Source organism: Drosophila innubila (genome assembly GCF_004354385.1).
Source record: "Drosophila innubila isolate TH190305 chromosome 2L unlocalized genomic scaffold, UK_Dinn_1.0 4_B_2L, whole genome shotgun sequence".
Taxonomy (NCBI): Eukaryota; Metazoa; Arthropoda; class Insecta; order Diptera; family Drosophilidae; genus Drosophila; species Drosophila innubila.
Genome location: NW_022995372.1, coordinates 22,369,087 through 22,388,214, shown reverse-complemented (window position 1 = coordinate 22,388,214; position 19,128 = coordinate 22,369,087). Strand labels below are relative to the sequence as shown.

The 19,128-nt window shown below is 36.3% G+C and overlaps 2 protein-coding genes across 3 annotated transcripts; both read left to right on the top strand.

Moving 5' to 3' along the window:
- The first annotated feature begins 229 nt into the window (after positions 1-229).
- Positions 230-14,509, top strand: LOC117779627 (ATP-binding cassette sub-family G member 1). 2 transcript variants are annotated; one of them, XM_034615888.1, is made up of 8 exons: positions 230-730; positions 2,507-2,558; positions 2,790-3,155; positions 10,623-10,928; positions 11,724-13,027; positions 13,574-13,674; positions 13,743-14,031; positions 14,095-14,509. In XM_034615888.1, the coding sequence occupies exons 3-8, from the start codon at positions 2,818-2,820 to the stop codon at positions 14,304-14,306; spliced, it is 2,550 nt and encodes an 849-aa protein (XP_034471779.1). In that variant the 5' UTR covers positions 230-730; positions 2,507-2,558; positions 2,790-2,817; the 3' UTR covers positions 14,307-14,509. The 2 variants fall into 2 exon arrangements, with proteins under 2 accessions (XP_034471779.1, XP_034471780.1); XM_034615889.1 differs by lacking the exons at positions 230-730; positions 2,507-2,558; positions 2,790-3,155 and adding an exon at positions 10,376-10,539 and having other exon boundaries at positions 10,630-10,928.
- Positions 14,510-17,765: 3,256 nt separating this feature from the next.
- LOC117781586 (coiled-coil domain-containing protein 43) lies at positions 17,766-19,122 on the top strand. Its single transcript, XM_034618361.1, has 3 exons — positions 17,766-18,040; positions 18,109-18,327; positions 18,835-19,122. Exons 1-3 carry the CDS (start codon positions 17,885-17,887, stop codon positions 19,081-19,083), a joined length of 624 nt encoding a protein of 207 aa, XP_034474252.1. The 5' UTR covers positions 17,766-17,884; the 3' UTR covers positions 19,084-19,122.
- The last annotated feature ends 6 nt before the right edge of the window (positions 19,123-19,128 follow it).

Sequence of the window (19,128 nt, the reverse complement as noted above, 5' to 3'; positions counted from 1 at the left end):
GAGATTGTCACCAATCTGTGGCGTGTGTACTTTTTGGATACTGGGCCTAAGAGCTCCCACACGGTCTAACACACACGCACCCATACATGCAGACAGCAACAAAGCGAGAGCAGAAGAGCGCGTAAGCTGTTGACTGAGAGAGTGATACACCACAGATTGAGTGAGAGAGGGAAACAAAAACATCGCGTAGCCTAGCAGCAGCATTAAATGTGTTCGCAGTTTTAGTTGTTTTTCGTTCGCGCTGCGCTCAAGTAGCCCGTCTTTGGGGAAAATCTCGTCGCGCGACCCGCCAATGAAAAAACACGTTTAATTCTTTTTTTCTGTTGTTCTTGAGGTATCTTAAATTAGCCCAAAAAGACAACAGTCAGCTATAAAGCTCTCAATATTGCTGGAGAAGCAGCTGCTGCTGTACTCAGCTGTTCCCTTTACCAATACCCGTTTTCTTCAATCATATAAAAAAAATTACGTATTAAGAAAAATGTGTAAGAGAGAGGTGAAGTGAAATAGACAACAATAAGACAAAAATTTATGTGAAATATTCGGCTATATAAATGGGCCTAAAATAAAGCAAAAGCAACTAGCAACAACACGTTCATCTTTAGCCAAACAGATACGTATCTTGTATCTTTTTCGAGAACGAACGCAGCAAAAATAAAAGAAACTATTAAAAAGAAAATAAGAACAAGTTTTACGCGCTGGCAACTCTTGGATTTCATTTTATGGAATTAAGGTGAGCAGCTATAAACAGAAATAATAGTGTTAACTACACGAGGAGTTAAATGTAATTGCGTCGTCAATTGTTCTCTGTGCTTCTCTCCGCGTGGTGGTTGCTGCACGCACTTTTCAACCCCCCGGATAAACAAAAAAAAATTATAATGCAGCGGACGAAATGCAGCAGCACCAACTGATTGATGGGTTTTTAGGTATCCATATGATTCCCATATCTAACCCAAACTGCGTCCAAATGTGTAAATATTATCAGTATTGTTTGCCTACGTTTGCTCACATAATATTCACTCACATAGTATGAGTACTCATACTTGTATTCGTACTCGTAATAGAGCTGCCATAGAAACAGCATGCCTATTTTAATTTAAACAAAAAAAATGTATCTTTAAATGCCTTCCCGTTTGTATCTATTGAGCGCGCGTGCGTTCTGTTTAATCTCTCTGTCGCTCTCCCGCTGCGGACACCTCTCTTTCTCTCTCTCGTTCTCTCTTACTATCATGCTCGGCAGAAATATTTGCAAAATATTTTCATTTAATTGTTTACAGTCACAATTTGTTTATGAATATTACGCTAAATATAAAAAAATCTGTAATCAAAGAATTCTTGGTAAACTCTTAGAAAACATTTATTTGTGGTTCGCTAAAGGTCAGATTATTTGATATTGATAACACGCTCCTGCGCCCTGCGTGCACCACTAACCCACTTTTAAAGATATTAAGGTAGGACCACGACCAAAGCTAGGTTCCATTCATATGTAAATGATTTGTCTGGCGCCAGGAGCAATCATTGTCACCGTCATTGCCATCAACAGCATGATTAACAAACATGCAGCTGTGTTGATAAGCCGATAAGTCGGCCAACATAAAACACTTGACAGGCCAAAAAGAGATTAGCAACAAATACAAAGGGAATTTGCAGTTTATTGGTCTTTTACACATTACCGATTAGCAGGAAGAGAAACCCAGTCAATTGATTGCTCTTATCAGATTCTTTGCTAATCGCAGAGGCAAACAAATCTGTAATAAATTTATATAGTGTATATAGAGGCACTTTATAGTCTGACTTTACGCTGAATTGCGAATCGGTTCTACACAGCTGCAATCTTATCAGAGAGCCACCTGCGACAGCATCTAGTCCTCATTCCGATGCACTGGGTGCAGCTAAACTCAAAACTTTTCCCTAAACACGTGTGGGCATCTCATCACAGAAACTGTTTTTCAAAGTTTTCCAATTGCAGATTAAACAATTTTCTTTCTGTACTTGCAGAAAGTATGGAAATGACAGTACATTTGCCTATTTTCTGATAACTCATAGAATATTTAAAATCAACGACATTGAAAATTGTCGTATACATCAATTTGTCAGCGTTTATTTTGGCATTAAATGAAAACTAGTGAGTGATTTATATAAATGTATTCATATGGCGTTGTGGCAACAATGGATACAGATAGACATACTGATAGAAAAAATTTAAATTGTAACTTCTCTGTAATTTGTTGTCCCTCTCCAGCCGTGTATTTAAAAAAAAATGTATAAAGTTAAGACAACTTGAACTAAAGGTATCCACTGAAGTTCAAAATGTACAGATACATTTAATATTTGTTTAAATTAACTTACGCATATATTAAAATTAATTTACGACTATATTAGTGTCAAAAGGACTTGACTAAAGGTATATATTTTGTTTCTGCCTGCGAATAGTATTGAATTTCACAGAATAGAAGGTTGCTCTAATATAATCAACTAAAAGTTTACTAAACAATTTTCTACTTTGCAGCTGCTTGGAATGAGGAGGAGAACAGAAACCTGCATAATTCATTGACTTCCAAGTACGTAACAAACAAATATGCCAAGCAATTGTGAAAACGATAAACAATGAATAATTCAATGTACACGTGAATAAACGAGCACCTCACGCAGAAATTCATATGTAAATAGAGGGAACGCCAAAAAAAATAAAACTAAAGCAAAAACTCTTATGGGAGAACATCCAAGCACTGAATGACTGACACATCCTAATGCCTATTGTAATTGAATAAACTGAATATAGACATTCACAGTGATTCACAGACTTTCGAGTTGTAAGCCATGGATGAGTTGCATGCTTCAAATGTGCCACTTGTGGACAAGGAAAATGGATCCAGCGCCGTCATACTGCCTGCCAAGATAGCATCCACATCAACGTCCACGTCAACGTCAACTGCAAGTGCAACAGCTCTCAGTGCAGTTCTCTACAAGAGCTGTAATAACAGCACAACCATTGGAGAAACGAAACCAACAACAACAACAGGAGTCACAACAAGAGAGGAAGGATCAGTCACAGGCACAGGGAATGCCAAGCCTGAGCCAGTTCCCTTATTAAATCAGCTGCAGGCACTGCCCCTCCAGAAGACCAACGACTTGAAGCAAACCAATTCTAACTATGGGTGAGTACAATTCAACGGGCGATTTCATCATTTAAATTAGAACGAAAGTTAATAGGATTATCACAGATTATGATTGTCTTGGGAATGAGAATGGACATGGACATGGAAATGGCAATAGGAATAGATAACTTCAGTCAAGGAAAAGCACCAGATAAGCGTTAGATATTTGTGAACTTCTTTTTATGTTGAACCAAAAGATACCATACAAATATTAGAATAACAAAACGAAAAAAAATCAATGCTTTATTTCATTATATTATTAATATACTTTTCCAAATTTTCCTAATCTGACTTAATTTTTTTTTCGTTTTCTGAATGTATTTTGCATTGAAATTCCTAATGAATACTTTCTTTTGTTTCATTCTTACTTTGGTTCCGTTCAAATTAGTATTCGCATTTCTTCATTCTTTAAAAATTCTTCCAAAATAGACATAAAAACTGGAATTAAATACGGTAAGCGTCCTATATTTGTGAGATTAATTTCATGTTGACCCAAATAGTCTCTTAAGAGTGGCAAGTTCATATAGGGAACTCTTGTCATTAGGTCGTATTTTCTATTTAAAGTATCTGGCTAATCAGCCAAATCACGCCAGGACACTTTAGCGCTCACTTTGTTCAGTTGCTACATAAATCAAAAGTTCCAAAAATGGAAAAAATGGGTGTGTTATGAATAGCTAATTGAACTGGCTAATATTAACTAGGGCAGTCTGCCAGAATGTCATCTTTAGCTAATTTTCAACATTCCAGCGATGCGGACAATACACGCAAAAGGTGCGCCCTTCTAAGGAAAAAAATCGATAGACAAGACATTCAACAAATGTAGCTTGCCTCCAGGCTTCAACCGCCTTGAGTCGAGCTCTCTTGTTTTAAGGAGCAGCACAAATCGCGTGAGAACTGCGTCCTGAGAAATGTGCAAGCGACGTCTTTAAATACAAATCTTTTCACTGTGGTAAAACATATTTGAGATTTCCGCATATTTTTGTAAAAACTAATAAAAGTTCAAAGTACAAGAAGAAACTTTAAATTAATTTAACTGCAATACTATTTTTTCTTTTAAATAGTTGTATAACTTTTTTGATTCGTTTTAAAAAACACTTTAAGGGAATATTGCAGTAGTCGAAATCGAACATGTTTTAATTAAAATCAATAGAATATGCTTGAATTTACATTAACCTAAATTTTGCGACTTAATTTTTGTCCTAATTGCATATTATCTAATATTTTTAACTAAGTGAAATATTCTAAGTACAAGCTGTAAAGATTTGTGCTCCTCATTTCAGTATGCAAATTGTAATATTCCTAGTTTTAGTTGTAAAAATTCGTATATTGAGTTGCATATTAAGTTTAAGTATCAGACTGATTTATCAACTACAATTTCTCGGGAATGGGGTCTTGTTGCACTACATGCACTGTCAGACGGACAGACTTGTCTGTTCAATCTAATCAGCTTAATATCCTTCAGCTTTTGTGCAATGTGTGAAAATGTGACTTAAATGGTTCTCCTAGTGGTTGGTAGCGATACGTGTGTCACACACGAGGAAGCTTTTACCTCCATTATGTTACCAGCTGTTCGACCTTGGACAGACAAGACTGCCCAGACAAGACTGCCCCACCGTAATTAAAATTCTAATAGAAAATCTAATAGAACACTGAAACACCCACGCTCAAATCAATGTCACACCGTTGACGCCCCTCAATGTGTAATTGTGTAATTAAAATGGTCGATGCAACAACTGAATAGCTGGACTTTTCCGTAATTCCTTAAAGTCCTCGGGCCAAGCACACTCATAGAAAAAGCATTTTAAATGCCTTTCATACATATTTTTTTCCCTTCAAGAAATTTCTGTATTCTGATTCGTTATTGTCGGCACTGTCATAAATAATACACACACACTTATTCCCATCGAATGAGCCAACATGTCGTATGAGCAACGACAAGAACTGCCGACTAACAGTGAAATAAATATGTAACTGTGAATACAACAGCACAAGGCGAAAAAAGCGAAATGTCCATTGTCAGAAACAATAGAAAAAGCGAAGCGGATAAAGGAAAAACGCCCCACTCTTATACTCTTTTCGCAAGTCAATAGCATATGTATGTTGTTAGGACATACTTTTAGCTCGAAAGACCTTGCGACAGGCGCAATACTCCTCTGAATCGGAAAGAGTATTTGAACTCTTAGACAAGCCACTTTTATACTACACTAAGAGAAATAATTATTTATTTCGTACTTACATATTTCAAACCTGATTTGAAGTTAAGAAAAAAATGTCTAAAATCGTGGATTTCGATATTTGAAATATTATATAGCCTCAACATCGTATTGATTTGAAATTTTACAAACTAGTTCTGTAAGTATTCGCTGCTAAAAATCTCTTCGAATTTTGAGATTTACTTAATTAAGATTCCTTTTACATATTATTTGTACTTGGTTATAGAACTTTTGGGCTCAGTTTCTGAGTTTCGTATTTATTAACAAATCTTAAAATCTTAATCTTAAAACAAATACTTAATTTCTTTTGAAGTGAAAGTTAGTCCGGAGTTTTTCTCTCTGTGTATAGACGGCTCCTCGTGGCAACGACGAAGCCGCGGGCTGGTAAAAATCGAACAAGCCGACAAGTTGTCCAAACTTTACTGTAGTCAGTTTCAGTTTTAGTTTTAGTTTCAGTTGAGTTGAGTTGAATTCAGTTCAGTTCTCTGCGGGTACCTTACGGTCATATTGCGTTGGTGTTTTATATTTTCATTCCATTTATCAGTTTCTTTTCGGTGCTTCGATTTATTTATGTGCATATTAGAAGAATGAGGAACTTGTATATAATATTTAAACGGTTCGCGGTGTTGACGCACTTCGGCTTTTAAAGTCGGCAACCTTTCGGTCGGAACGTACTACGATTATGATTATGCAATTCAAAGTTGCGACGACACGGAGAGAGCAATGGTTCAATGCAGGGCCATAAATTCACGAGAAAAAAACAAACAAAAAAAAATCACAAATATAAAAACCTGACAGACAGTTGGGCGTCGCAGTTGCTAAGTTGCTAATTCCTGTCAGCTTGCGAATCCTCGAAGGCATTGTGCGACCCGCGTCAAGGCAGCCATAAAAGTCCGACACGTTGACCTTTTCCCACACTTCGAGGTCAACTCGTCTATCGAGTAACAAGGTGCAACCGTTCACTATCCTATTCTCGACTGAATAAACTAACATTGGATAATACTCTGTCTAAGATACTTGTTTATTAACTGGGCAGTCCTGAAGTTCTCTCGGTGCACGTAGTTTTAATCCCACAATGCTATTATCATTCAATGAATTCCCTATAAGAATTTCGACCCATAATAATAAAATGAATACCAAATAGGAAATACAAATTTGGAATAATATTAGAGAAATTCAAATTGAAGGGACAGCAAATTAAAAAAGTCTTTTTAAATTAGCCTTTAAGACAGCTGTTTAATATTTTGAATAAGTATTCGAAATACTTGTAGTATTATCTAGAATTATCCGAAATAAAGGAATAACTTTACTTTATTTTATATATTTTGGTTTTACAACTCTTACAAAATTATTCGGAAATCCTATGAGTTAAAACTGCGCAGTCTTTGTACTTCCTTGGTGTAGGTTTAACCCCACTGTGCTATCATCATTCAATGAACTCAACAAAGTTATCGGTTTTCGTTGTTTACGTTATCTTACGTTTTATTTGGGGGATTTGCAAAACCATAAACAATTGGTGCCCAAGCTGGAACTGTCTTCATAATTGAAAACAACTATGTTTTTAAGTACGATAGTCCCCAGTTATGCCAACAACAAACTCATACGCGTAGCTATATGAGTAACAATGAATATGACTTTCGTTTAGATTAGCAAAATCAGCTCAGTTACCCAGCTATTCGCTATAAAATGCTTAACTGTCGCTAAGCCCAGATGATCTAATGTTTTTTTACACCAGCTGATATTTCCGGTTAGCCTTAATCAGTGCTAATAACAACAATGTAGCTAAGTCTGACCCAGCTAGCCAAAGTTCAATTAATGTAGAACCACGAGCAGCTTGAAGTCTTGAAACAGTAGCAGCTGTTTTATTAGCCGCTAATCAATCAATATAATAATAGTATAACGGCAGTTTAAATTGGCAGCAGGAACATGGCAACAATTACAGGGCACAAAAACTGATAAGCACTTATCGCACCCACTGTGCCCATTAAATGAGCAATGCAGGATATAATTCAACTTAATTGTCAATTTATTTTTCATTTAAATCTAATAATAATATCTTAAAATGTGCTATCAAAAATAAATAGTAAGCTTATTTATAGTCAGGAAGTAGTAAATAGATAAGTAAATTGGGGTAGAATAATAAATACTGCCTTTTAAATGTAAGTTTTTAAAATCATACTGTTATCGAAATTAAATACTTAGTATTTCCCAGTCGAGCACCTAATTCCAAAAGATTTAATACTGATTCTAAACTTTAATATTTCAAATTAAAAATAAAAACTTATCCTTTTCCAGAAAATTCCAGTAGTATGAGTCGATTTTTTGTATTATAAAAATGTATACTTTTCAAGGTTGTATAAATCCATACTAATATAATTGTCTTCGGGTTTAATTCCTTTAAACTCATAACTTTAACTTGCGATCACCAACATGCTAATCTTCTTAATAATAAATACTAAGTATCTCCTAGTCGAGCATACTCGACTACTTGCTCAATTGTTTTATTGCTGGTTGGCTAATTTGCTGTAATCCACCAACTGAGCAGCTACTAAAAAGAGCACTCGATTCACTCCTGACCCACACAAAGAAAGAATTCCCAATGTCCGTACAGTTGGCCTGTCTTTCTTTGGACACTTTGTTGTGTGCATTTTGCAAGACGGACAAACACAAAGTGTTGATGTGATGTTGTTGTTGTTGTTCGACAAGTTCGCTTGGGGCTTCGTTGGGTTCGTTAACATTAACATGCACTGAACGAAGCCAAGGGGCTTCTGAGTGCAAAGCAAGTACATGTGCACTTAAAATGTACCCAGTTGGGTGCACGAGCACCGAGAAATTCGCGGGAAACGATTCACGATAGACAGACGGGTCTCACAATGCTGGCCAGCAGATGGCAATGGTTTCGTTTCTCTTTCTCTTTCTGGTTCTCGATGTTGGATACGAGGAAAGAAGAGGGGAGGGAGTTACCAGTACGCGTACTCGTTTTTATCGTATCAAAAGCAAGCGACTCCGCAAAACTAAAAGCAAACTGCAAAATTATAAACACAAATGAGTCAATGACGTTGACGTCGTGTCGTTTGTTTGTGTTGGCAACAATCGAATTTTGTTTTTTGTTTTGTTATTGGTATTGGTATTGGTAAGACTCGAATAGACAACAGCTGACTTGACGGACATTGCTCTCAGCTGTATACAAACCGTTTATAGACTGGTCTGTGCCACGATCTCTGCCAATTTTATATCATTATTTCCAGCGTTGCTTGCTAGTAATTGGCGATTGCGTATTTGGAAAACTGTAGCCAAAGATAATTGTTATCCGCAAAGCTTATTGACAAATGTGTGTTTCGTATAAAATTACAATTGGTAACTACATAAGGTATTGAAACTATTCAAGAATTTCAATTGCTTCATTAATCTAATGATTATTCTTCCAAGTATTTATCTCATCCAAATTAGACCACCCACTTTAGCTATTCAAAAGGTCCAACTGTGAGAGTAAAACAATAATCTTTTATTGGTTGATAATTAATATAAATATTATGACATGACATGGTATAGCATCTGTTAACGAATGATAAGCTGTAGCAACAAGAACAATACAATAAACTAAGCCGGATGGATATGAACATTTAGACAAGTCAAATCGCAGCAATCGAGAGATTTCCTCTACCATGTTTCGTAAAGCGGTCATACTTGCAACCATATTTTTAAACAGTTATGATATGATGATCTGCTAGTAACCTATCAATATTATGAAAATTCAAGCTCGACAATTTTTGGAAATAAAAATCATTTATACAAATTTAAGCTGATCAAAACGGCAATTTCTGTGAAAATTCAGTTTTGATCGTATGAGTCACAATTTTTGAATAATTTGAGATGATTTTTTATAAAAATATGAGAAAAGGAATAGGATAAATTTTTATTTTTTTCTTTTAATATATAAATTATAAGTAACTAATATTTTTCGGGAAACAACAAGTTTTATAAATGTAAAAAAATTAAGATTTAAAATTTTATAAAAAAATTTTCGAAAAACACGCAAGGAGAAGTATTGAGTCAATTTAACAATTTTTGAGAAAATTGTATTTTTAAGAAAATTAATAAAGTGGGAGTGTTAAATGACTTTAGAGGCCAAATCATTATCATAAAGACATTCCATAACCGGTTGAGTTTTTACAAAGTCAGCTTAGTTAGTAATATACAATATGCTTCATCAATCAATCTTAAATAGTTTGCACCCGAAAATATATTATGTTATTCAAGTTGGTCGCCTTAGCGTATAGGTAATTGTCGTAAAGTCGGCACACTTTGGTAATAAATCAATAGTTCAGCATATTTATGAACACGTACGAGTACCATTCATTCTGTCATGATTGAATGACTACGAGTATCACACGGCATTTTATGAATGAAAAGTATGCCGAACTTTGCCCCTTATAAAAATTACCGATGGTGGCTGAGTGGGTCACAGATACGGGATGGGGGTGGCAGACGTATGAATCTTCCGGCTCAGCGATGCTGATAGCGGTTGATTGATTGGACTATTGCTCACTTAGCTCTGTCGAACAGCAATTGATAAAACAGAATGTGCTTACCAGAGTAAAGAGGTAGCATAGTTTTAAAAAGCAAAAAAATTTCACTGACTGTCCACATTTCTGTAATGTTTTAATCATCTCAAAATAACCACTATTATTATTAAAAATACCCAGTCTGAATGCGACTAAAAAGGAAGATCGTTAATAATAAAAATACAATTTTCAAAGCACAGTGGGGATAATTCGCGTCTCTCCATCAAAATCACCTTTTTCTCGACAAGTATAAATTATAATGAGTCTGTAAGTGTGTGAAAATAAATAGCAATAGGAAAAGCAAATGCTAAGAGTATGCCAAACAGCTTGGAGCTAACATTAATCAGCTGCAGCAGCGTTGACAGCAACAACAGTTTTATGCAACATCAGCAATCACAACATTCCCCTGGCGTACAGAATTCGTACTTTGAGGCATCCACACAGGACGCCCAACGCAGGCGCTCTGTGTACGTGGATGCCTATGCGGAAATGTTGCAGGATGTGGCCAAGAGCAACTTGCAACGTACGCAGCGTTCGCTGTCCTTTGTCCAAACGAAACTGACCAAAAATGGTTGCGTGAGCGCGTTGCAACGACCCGAAGACTGTGCTCCATGTTGGCTCAAGTAGGCCGCAATTATATTAGGCCGATCTAACAATTATTGATTCATGTCTTTGTTTTTTCTTTGCAGCTCACAGAATAATCTGTGCAATGGTAGAGTGAATACGAACAACCATGTGCTGGCTCCCAAGATCCAAAACAACAGTCCCAATGGACAGAAAAAAGGTACGATATCGTTATCACATCTGCCACAACGTCCGCCGGTCGACATTGAGTTCTGTGATATCTCCTACTCTGTTCCGGATGGGCACATACGTGGTTTCAAGACCATTTTGAAGAGCGTCTCGGGGAAATTTCGCAATGGACAGATAACGGCCATCATGGGACCCTCCGGAGCTGGCAAAAGCACACTAATGAACATCCTTGCGGGCTACAAGTAAGTTTAGTTCTTCAACTGATCAACAGTTGATTAAAATATTACCAAGAATACCAACGAAATAACATAAAATATCAAATATCAAAAACTAGTCGGAAAGGCGATAGTCGAGAATTTGCTTTAATTATTAATAACTTTAATTACCCATTACTGGCGTTCTAAATGTCCGATCTTGCTGCGATTAAGTGGGATAATAGATAATGATAGTTACCACAAAAAAGTGTTATCTTAAAAACTGTAGGCGCGGCAGTCTTTCGCAGTTTGCGTGGGTGGAAGGAGGCGTGGCAAAAATTTAAAAAAATCTTGACCTGCTTCAACGCCATTGCTTATAGTCTCTGAGTTTAAATCGCTTGACTCGGCTGTTTATGCTGATCAAGAATATAAATACTTTATAGGGTCGAATATGCCTCCTTCTCCCTTAAGTTTTAAATAACGGGTTTTACTAGACAGCATATAATTTGACAATAATAATTAAGAAGATACAATTGTGAATAATGTTACTTGGAAATTATAGTTGGAAAAATTAAATATATATATCATATCTACGTTGCCTAATATTAATTAAAATAAATGTTGTATGCTGAGTTTATTTTTTATCTTACTTTAATTTCCTAATTTAGACTCAGACTGCTTTTTAATACCTTTGTAGCGGGTATTATATTTTTGTTTATTTTTATAAATTATGCTTCCTTTTTCATCCCTATTTTGGTTTTGTTATTTTCATTAATGTAATTACTACAAAAATATTCGTAATTCTTATGAGCTGCAGTTTAACTTCAACTTAATCTCTTGCAGAACCTCCCAGTTGAGCGGATCGGTGATGATCAACAGCAAGGAGAGAAATCTGCGACGATTCCGTAAACTCTCCTGTTACATAATGCAGGACGATGTGCTCATAGCGAACCTCACAGTGAAGGAGGCAATGATGGTGGCTGCTAATCTAAAGCTGGGCAAGAACATGATCAATTATGCCAAGTGCGTTGTGGTCGAGGAGATACTGGAAACTATTGGCCTAAAGGAGTCGGTCAATACGCTCACCTGCAATCTGTCGGGAGGTCAGCGGAAGCGTTTATCGATTGCCCTGGAGCTGGTTAACAATCCCCCGGTCATGTTTTTCGATGAACCAACTTCAGGGCTGGACAGCTCCACCTGTTTTCAGCTAATTTCACTGCTCAAATCGTTGGCACGCGGCGGTCGCACAATTGTCTGCACAATTCATCAACCATCGGCTCGTCTTTTCGAGAAATTCGATCATCTTTACCTGTTGGCCCAGGGTCAATGTGTCTACGAGGGGCGAGTGCATGGTCTGGTACCGTACTTGTCATCCCTGGGCTACGAATGCCCCTCGTATCATAATCCCGCTGATTACGTGCTCGAAGTCGCTTCCGGTGAGTATGGCGAGGCCGTTCCCAAGCTGGTCGAAGCCGTCAAGAGCGGAATTTGCAAGAAATACATGCACAAAGAATACGGAATCAAGGGCATTGCCAATGACATCATCAAGGGAAACGGAAGTGGAAATGACAATTGCAGTGGCAACAATATCACAGCAAGCACGACAGCTGCCGCCACGATCACGCTGGAGGATGAGAAGCCGCTAAAAACTCTAGAGACAATTGCCGATGATGCGGATGAACTTAGCGAACTGAAACCACCGATGCTGGAGGCACAGCAGTCCCAGAATTCCGACTGCAGCGTCATCAACATGCCCACCACCAACGAGGACAGCTGCAGCTTCAGTTCCTCCAAAGGAGGTCAAAGTCAGAAGGCCGTTTCCGGGGGAACAAATGCCGTAGTCGGTTGTATGACCTCACTTCTCGATTCTCATGAGAGTGTCGTCACGCTGCCGAATAAGACAGGTTTCCCAACCAGCGGCTGGACACAATTCTGGATACTCCTTAAGCGATCATTCCGCACAATCATGCGAGACAAGATGTTGACTCACATGCGTCTGGCCTCTCATATCATTGTCGGCGCCATTATCGGCATGATCTACTATGATGTGGGCAACGAGGCCAGCAAGATCATGAGCAATGCCGGCTGCATCTTCTTTGTCTCCTTATTCACCACTTTCACGGCCATGATGCCCACCATTCTAACATGTAAGTGGCACCTTCGATATCCTAAAAGAACTTTTGCAAATAACACTAAGGTCAATTTTCTCGAAGTCCAGTTAAACTTTAATCGAGAGATATTTTTTGCAACTCAAATGCATGAATCCATACTGAGAAATTAGTAGTTAGGAAATAATTATTAGGAAGGAAAATATTACAACAATCCAAAAAGAAAAGAAATTTTATTAAAAAACCGAGCGATTCAGCAAAAATCGGAAAGTAAATATTTAAAAAACTAAACTACAACATAAGTAATAAAGAAGCTCGGAAAAAGAATTGAGAAGACAACAATTAGGAATATTCAAAATATAAAATGTTTTGTATTAATTCGAGCGATTGTAGTCAAGAAACAAAAAATTCTACAGGCGTAGAAATAAAGTTAATTTTTTAGTGCTATTAATGCACTAGATTTTTCCAATGGTTTTTGTGCTCTGAATGGTTTTTATTGTCGTTTCATTTCCATCCTCATTTGCATTAGGAACCTTTTACTTCCTTTCCATTAATATATGGTTTTTATTATTTGATCTCTTGCAGTTCCAACGGAGATGTCGGTGTTTGTGAGGGAGCATCTCAATTATTGGTACTCTCTCAAGGCTTTCTACTTTGCTAAAACCATTGCTGACATTCCATTTCAGGTGAGTTAAGATTATGACTATAGAAAAAACCCAAATAATGTCGAAGCCTCCCTCATCACATTTTGCAGATTGTCTTCTCGAGTGTTTTTGTCTTGGTCGTTTACTACTTAACCTCTCAGCCCATGGAAATAGAGCGCATCTCAATGTTTGTGCTAATCTGCGTGCTCAACTCTCTGGTGGCTCAATCTTTGGGTCTGCTTATCGGTGCTGGAATGAATATTGAGACTGGAGTATTTCTTGGTCCCGTCACGACGATTCCAACAATTCTATTCTCGGGTTTCTTTGTCAACTTCGATACCATACCCGCGTATCTCCAATGGGTGACATATGTCAGCTACGTGCGCTATGGATTCGAGGGTAAGAACTTTTTTTTCCAAATTTCACTTAAATAGGAAATTCATCTATGAAATATCTTTAAAGGTGCCATGGTTTCGATTTATGGCATGGATCGCGCCAAGTTACATTGTAACGAGATCTATTGTCATCATCGTGTACCTAAGAAATTCCTGGAGTGGATGTCAATGGAGGATGCACGTTTCTGGGTCGATGCAGTTGCCCTGATAGGTATCTTCTTTGCCCTCAGGATCATTGCGTACTTTGTGCTCCGGTGGAAGCTGCACATGATACGTTAAGAGGGGGATGGGAGGCTCCCATTCTGTTATGTATACTCCTAAGATTAGACTTAATTTCAATCATCAAATTCAGGGGTGGACAGCTAGTGACTCACTGAGCTCACCGGGCTCTTTTCGTTATTATGGCCAATTGGCGCCCGGATGTCAAATTTATCGTTGTCGACGAGCTTAACAACAACACCGCATTAGAACAGTGGTAGAAATGAATTTACTTCTATCAAGGCTGCAAACCACCAAAATTTTGGTAAAGGTTCGGTTCGATGATTCGAACCACAGAGTAATGCTTAGGCTCGGTTCGTAAACCGGTTTAAATACCTCCTAAACCCAAGAATTGGGTTCGAGCCTTGGTTCAATTTTATGCAAAAAAAAAATATTTTTATTGTATATAATTTATCTTGATTTTTATGACGAAGTAAGTTAAAAAAATTTAATTTTATAAAAGTCTAAATTTACTTTAAGTTGACTTATTATTTTATGATTTTTATGTTATAATATAATTTAAGTGAACTTATTTTGTTTTCGCGCGACTAACCTCCAAGAAAATTTTTTATTTAAAATTATTTAGTTTTTCAAATTAACTACGATGAACAAACTCCAGTGAGTTGTCGATGTTTTCATCAACCTGATAGATCGATGAGTTGAAGTACTCGATAATCGTTTTCGCGAAAATCTAGTTGTCGATATTTTTTTCGAACCGAACCTTTTGCTTAAAAAATTGGCTTGGCCTAGGTTCGGGTTCACAAAGTATATAATATCAAAGGTTCGGTTAGCGATCCGGTTCGGATTGCTTAAAAACCCGAACCGAACCGGATTAGCGAGGTTCGGCTCAGAACCGGTTTGCAGCCTTGACTTCTATTCGATGGCGGCTTTCGATAAAACGAATTATTAACTCATTAATGTCTTTCGTTTTTTAAGCTTCTCATTTCGCTCAGTGTACAAATATTCATGTGTTGGATTGTTTCTTAGAGTTCACGTTCACTTGGAAAATTTCGGTACCCACCTCTGATCTAATCTACTGTAAATAGACGAGGAGCAACAGGAATTAATGTTCGAGGACTGTAGACATGCTTATTTTAACGGTGCTTTGACTTTTCGTTTCCCTGAATGAATTTTTTTAATTTGGGGGGTTCAAATCTTAGATCATAACTATATATACAAAATAGCGACTAGATCGATCACACAAACCGCAGAGTTCCCATATTTCTAGACGTACAGTTCGTTAAGGTTTTACATTTATATGTATATATATATATAGTTTATGTTTGAAGGTATGCATGACTATTGACTATTGAGTATGGAATATTGATTAGCGTAAAATAGGCACGTTCACACACAAAATACTCTCACGCAAAATATAACAAAATCAAAGTGTAACCCATTAATGTGTAAATCTTGTGACCAAGCAGAAGAGTCTGAACTTAAATAGGTTGAAAACTATAAGAAATTCTAGTAAAAACATATTAACCCGTAGCTGTACAGTTTTGCCCATCTTCTAGATAGCTCACTAGATTCAGAGCTGCGAATAGTTATTAAAACTTGTATTAAGTAAATTATGTTCCAAAGTTGAAGCCTTCAGCACTATACTTAATTATTTGATATAGTTAGTAAAATATTTCAACTAACAGTAAATCCCTTTGAAATTTCATTAAATTGTATCTACACTAGTATTTTTTAAATCAACGCAAATTTGTTTATTTTTTATAAACTGGAACACTAAAATCATTTGTGTAGTGCTGGAAAAATTCAAGTAAATAAAATTACTGTTTTAGGTAAGAGCAGCTGATTAAAAAAAATTAATCATTATTCCCAGCTCTGACTGCAATACTCCAAATACTCTTACTTCAAGCAAATCCAGTTTTACCCAACGTTTTATTGATCAATCCGTCCCGTCCCTATTTTGACCCCATCGTGACGTATAAATCAATCCACCTTTTTCCAACGTTGTTATTAGCTACTTATGGAATTCGTGTTCAACCAAATTGGCAAATCGGATAGTAAGGAACGTGCTTTTTATTAAATTTAAAAACTACAAATTGAATCACAACTAGAAACTTGTGATACTCTAATAAAAATGAATATGACAAGTAATGCGAATTGAATAAGGGGAATTTTGTTTGTGTCCAGGCAAAACTGGTGATATGAAGCAATTATTACTATTATTACTATTATTATTATATTTATTCTTACAAAAAGTGTTTGTAATTTACGGCATACATATGTGTGATTATCTTATCTTATAATTTAGTGAATATTTAGTTTTATTAGAACATTTTTTTCAAAATAAATGCAATATTCATTACCAACTTTTGATTTATAATATAACGCAATTCGAAAGGCCAACAAATTAAAGCCAAAGAATGTAAAGTTCGACGGATAAATTAGGGGAACGCAACTGAAACACGTTCGATTAATTATTCGACTAATTTTCCCTAATAAGTCTTACATCATTTTGTGATAAATGTAGAAATTATAAAATAAAATCCAAACTAGTAATTTGTATAGCAGGATGTGGCCACAAATTCCGCATCTTGTGAGGAGCGATAAACTTATAAAAAGTTATAATTGTCTGGAGAGCAATTCAATTAATTAGCATCCTTATAAGTATGTACTATATTCTTGGTTGTAGCCTTTAAAAGAGAAACAAACATATAAATAGCGAATGTTCAATTGTATAATAAAATAAAATTAAAAGTAAACACACGGTCTGCACATGTACACAAACATACAAACACACAATATAGTAGCATATTTTTAATAAAGAAATTAAATATTATTTAAAATATTACCAAAAGTTTGTTTCATTTCATCTTTTCTTTGTTTCTGTCAGTGTCCATATTAAGTATATTTTTTAAGCTTTGATTACGCAATTTGTATGACGCAGATAACCAATAGGATTTTAAGTTTGGTTTATGTCACTGCTAATTTCTAAAAGAGCCAGAATTTCCAATTCGCGCACGTAAAATTCAATTATTATTAAATTAAATTTACATGCAAGAGGATGTTAAGTAAATCCAAATTACTTGTAAATAAATATCTTAGTAAATAAATAAATGCGTGCTTTCATAATTTTTGTTAGAATTTTGTCGCATTTTTGATATTATTATTATTATCAAATTAATCAATTTCTTTGAATTTTAAATTTTCCTTATAAATTTTAGTTTATTGCTAAGCGAAGTTAGCATTTGAAAAACTATGGCACGTTTACGTAAAGTGAGTGCTGCCAACTTAAGAGGAAAAAATAGCTGTTCCTAGCAGATTATGTCGATAGTTCTCAAATCGATAACATTCTGTAAATTATATTGATAAACTTCATATTTTGAAAATTCACAGTGAGAATTTATGAAATATATAAATGTATTTTAAATAAATGTAGCCTTTTGTCTCATGATTTTGGTTTATAACATAAATTGCAACTCGACAATTTCTTTCACTGTACTATTTTTAAGCAGCTGTTAGTTGACCAGATCTGGCAGCCCTGCAGCACATGCTGTGCCGACTTCTGTTGCCTTTTATCAGCTTTTATTTTCGCTTCAAAGTGAAATACTAAACAATTTGTTGCTGCCCGCACTGCATTTAAAATGAGTGAGTTTGAAACATGGCTAAATAATCAGCTTAGGCTGCTCAACACAGATGAAGGTGTGTTTGGTGCATACATAATTGGAATATTGGAAGGCGAGGAAGAAACCAAAGAGGAGAAAATCGAGGCACTTGAGGGCATACTCAGTGAAACAGGCGTAAGCTTCAACAATACTTTGTATCCAACAACTCCACGTGATAATAAAATAAAAAATAAATCTTGCAGTCTTCTAACATTGAAGAGCTGGTGGCCAGCATACTGCAAAAATGGCTACAGAGTCATCCCAGTGCCGATGAGCCGCCCAAGAAGGGTCTGGACATTGACGTCAATGCTCAGCTGGCCAAGTTGCTGGAGCAACAGAAGCTACAACCCGCCGCCAAAGAGCGTGAATACACCGAAGAGGAGCGTCGCATTAAGCAACAGATACTGGCGCAATATTCACAGGTCACCCAAAGCATAACCTAAGTAGAATGAACGAAAGGTTATCTTCGGCACGCCGAAGAATTGACCAAACGTTCTTATAGCAGCTAAATAATAATTGAAGTGCGATTATAACCAAATTGGGTCAGAAAGTATAAGACAATACCATGTACCAATTTATTTGAGATTGGTTGAGATATCTACAAAAACAACAAAGTTTTTCATAGTATAGATTGATTTGGTGACAGATTGATATTGTGACAGCAATATGCAATTGTACTACGATTTTACCCAAATTTAGTTACGATGTTTATAACAATACTAAATGCAATATCTAAAAAAATAAAAGCATTTCAAGGGAATTTTGTTCCGATCGTACCTTAGCAACTATATGTTATTGTGGTTGGATATATACAATGAACTCTGACATGCCTCTTTTTAGGCTTTAAGCATTTCGTGACAAAAAATATTACTCTTTACAAGGGTATAAAAATAAAACAAATATGCTAATATAATTGTCCCCATTTATAGACCGCCGTTAGTGAAGAGGAAGAAGATGATACGGATGGCGAAAGTGCCGAACCAAGTGGATCTGGCTTTATGGCACCCAATACCAATAAGTCCGATGTGCAGAACCTGGCGAAGGAGAAGCGGGAACAAGCGCGCCAAGACAGTGCGGCTAAAAAGCAAAAGGACAAGGAAGATCGTGAGAAACAGAAACAACTGCGCGAAGAAAAGAAGGAGAAACGCAAAACGGTCAAAGGCGAACGTCGTCGGTAACCGACCAAACCAACCGTCCGTTCCGGCTTAAACTCGTTGAATTCA

Excerpts from the sequence above, each read along its gene's own strand:
- LOC117779627 (XM_034615888.1), top strand. The coding sequence starts at position 2,818 with ATGGATGAGTTGCATGCTTCAAATGTGCCACTTGTGGACAAGGAAAAT. Across the intron at positions 10,929-11,723 it reads AACATCCTTGCGGGCTACAA|AACCTCCCAGTTGAGCGGAT; the intron begins GTAAGTTTAGTT and ends AATCTCTTGCAG. Across the intron at positions 13,028-13,573 it reads GATGCCCACCATTCTAACAT|TTCCAACGGAGATGTCGGTG; the intron begins GTAAGTGGCACC and ends GATCTCTTGCAG.
- LOC117781586 (XM_034618361.1), top strand. The coding sequence starts at position 17,885 with ATGAGTGAGTTTGAAACATGGCTAAATAATCAGCTTAGGCTGCTCAAC. Across the intron at positions 18,041-18,108 it reads GCATACTCAGTGAAACAGGC|TCTTCTAACATTGAAGAGCT; the intron begins GTAAGCTTCAAC and ends TAAATCTTGCAG. Across the intron at positions 18,328-18,834 it reads TACTGGCGCAATATTCACAG|ACCGCCGTTAGTGAAGAGGA; the intron begins GTCACCCAAAGC and ends CCCCATTTATAG.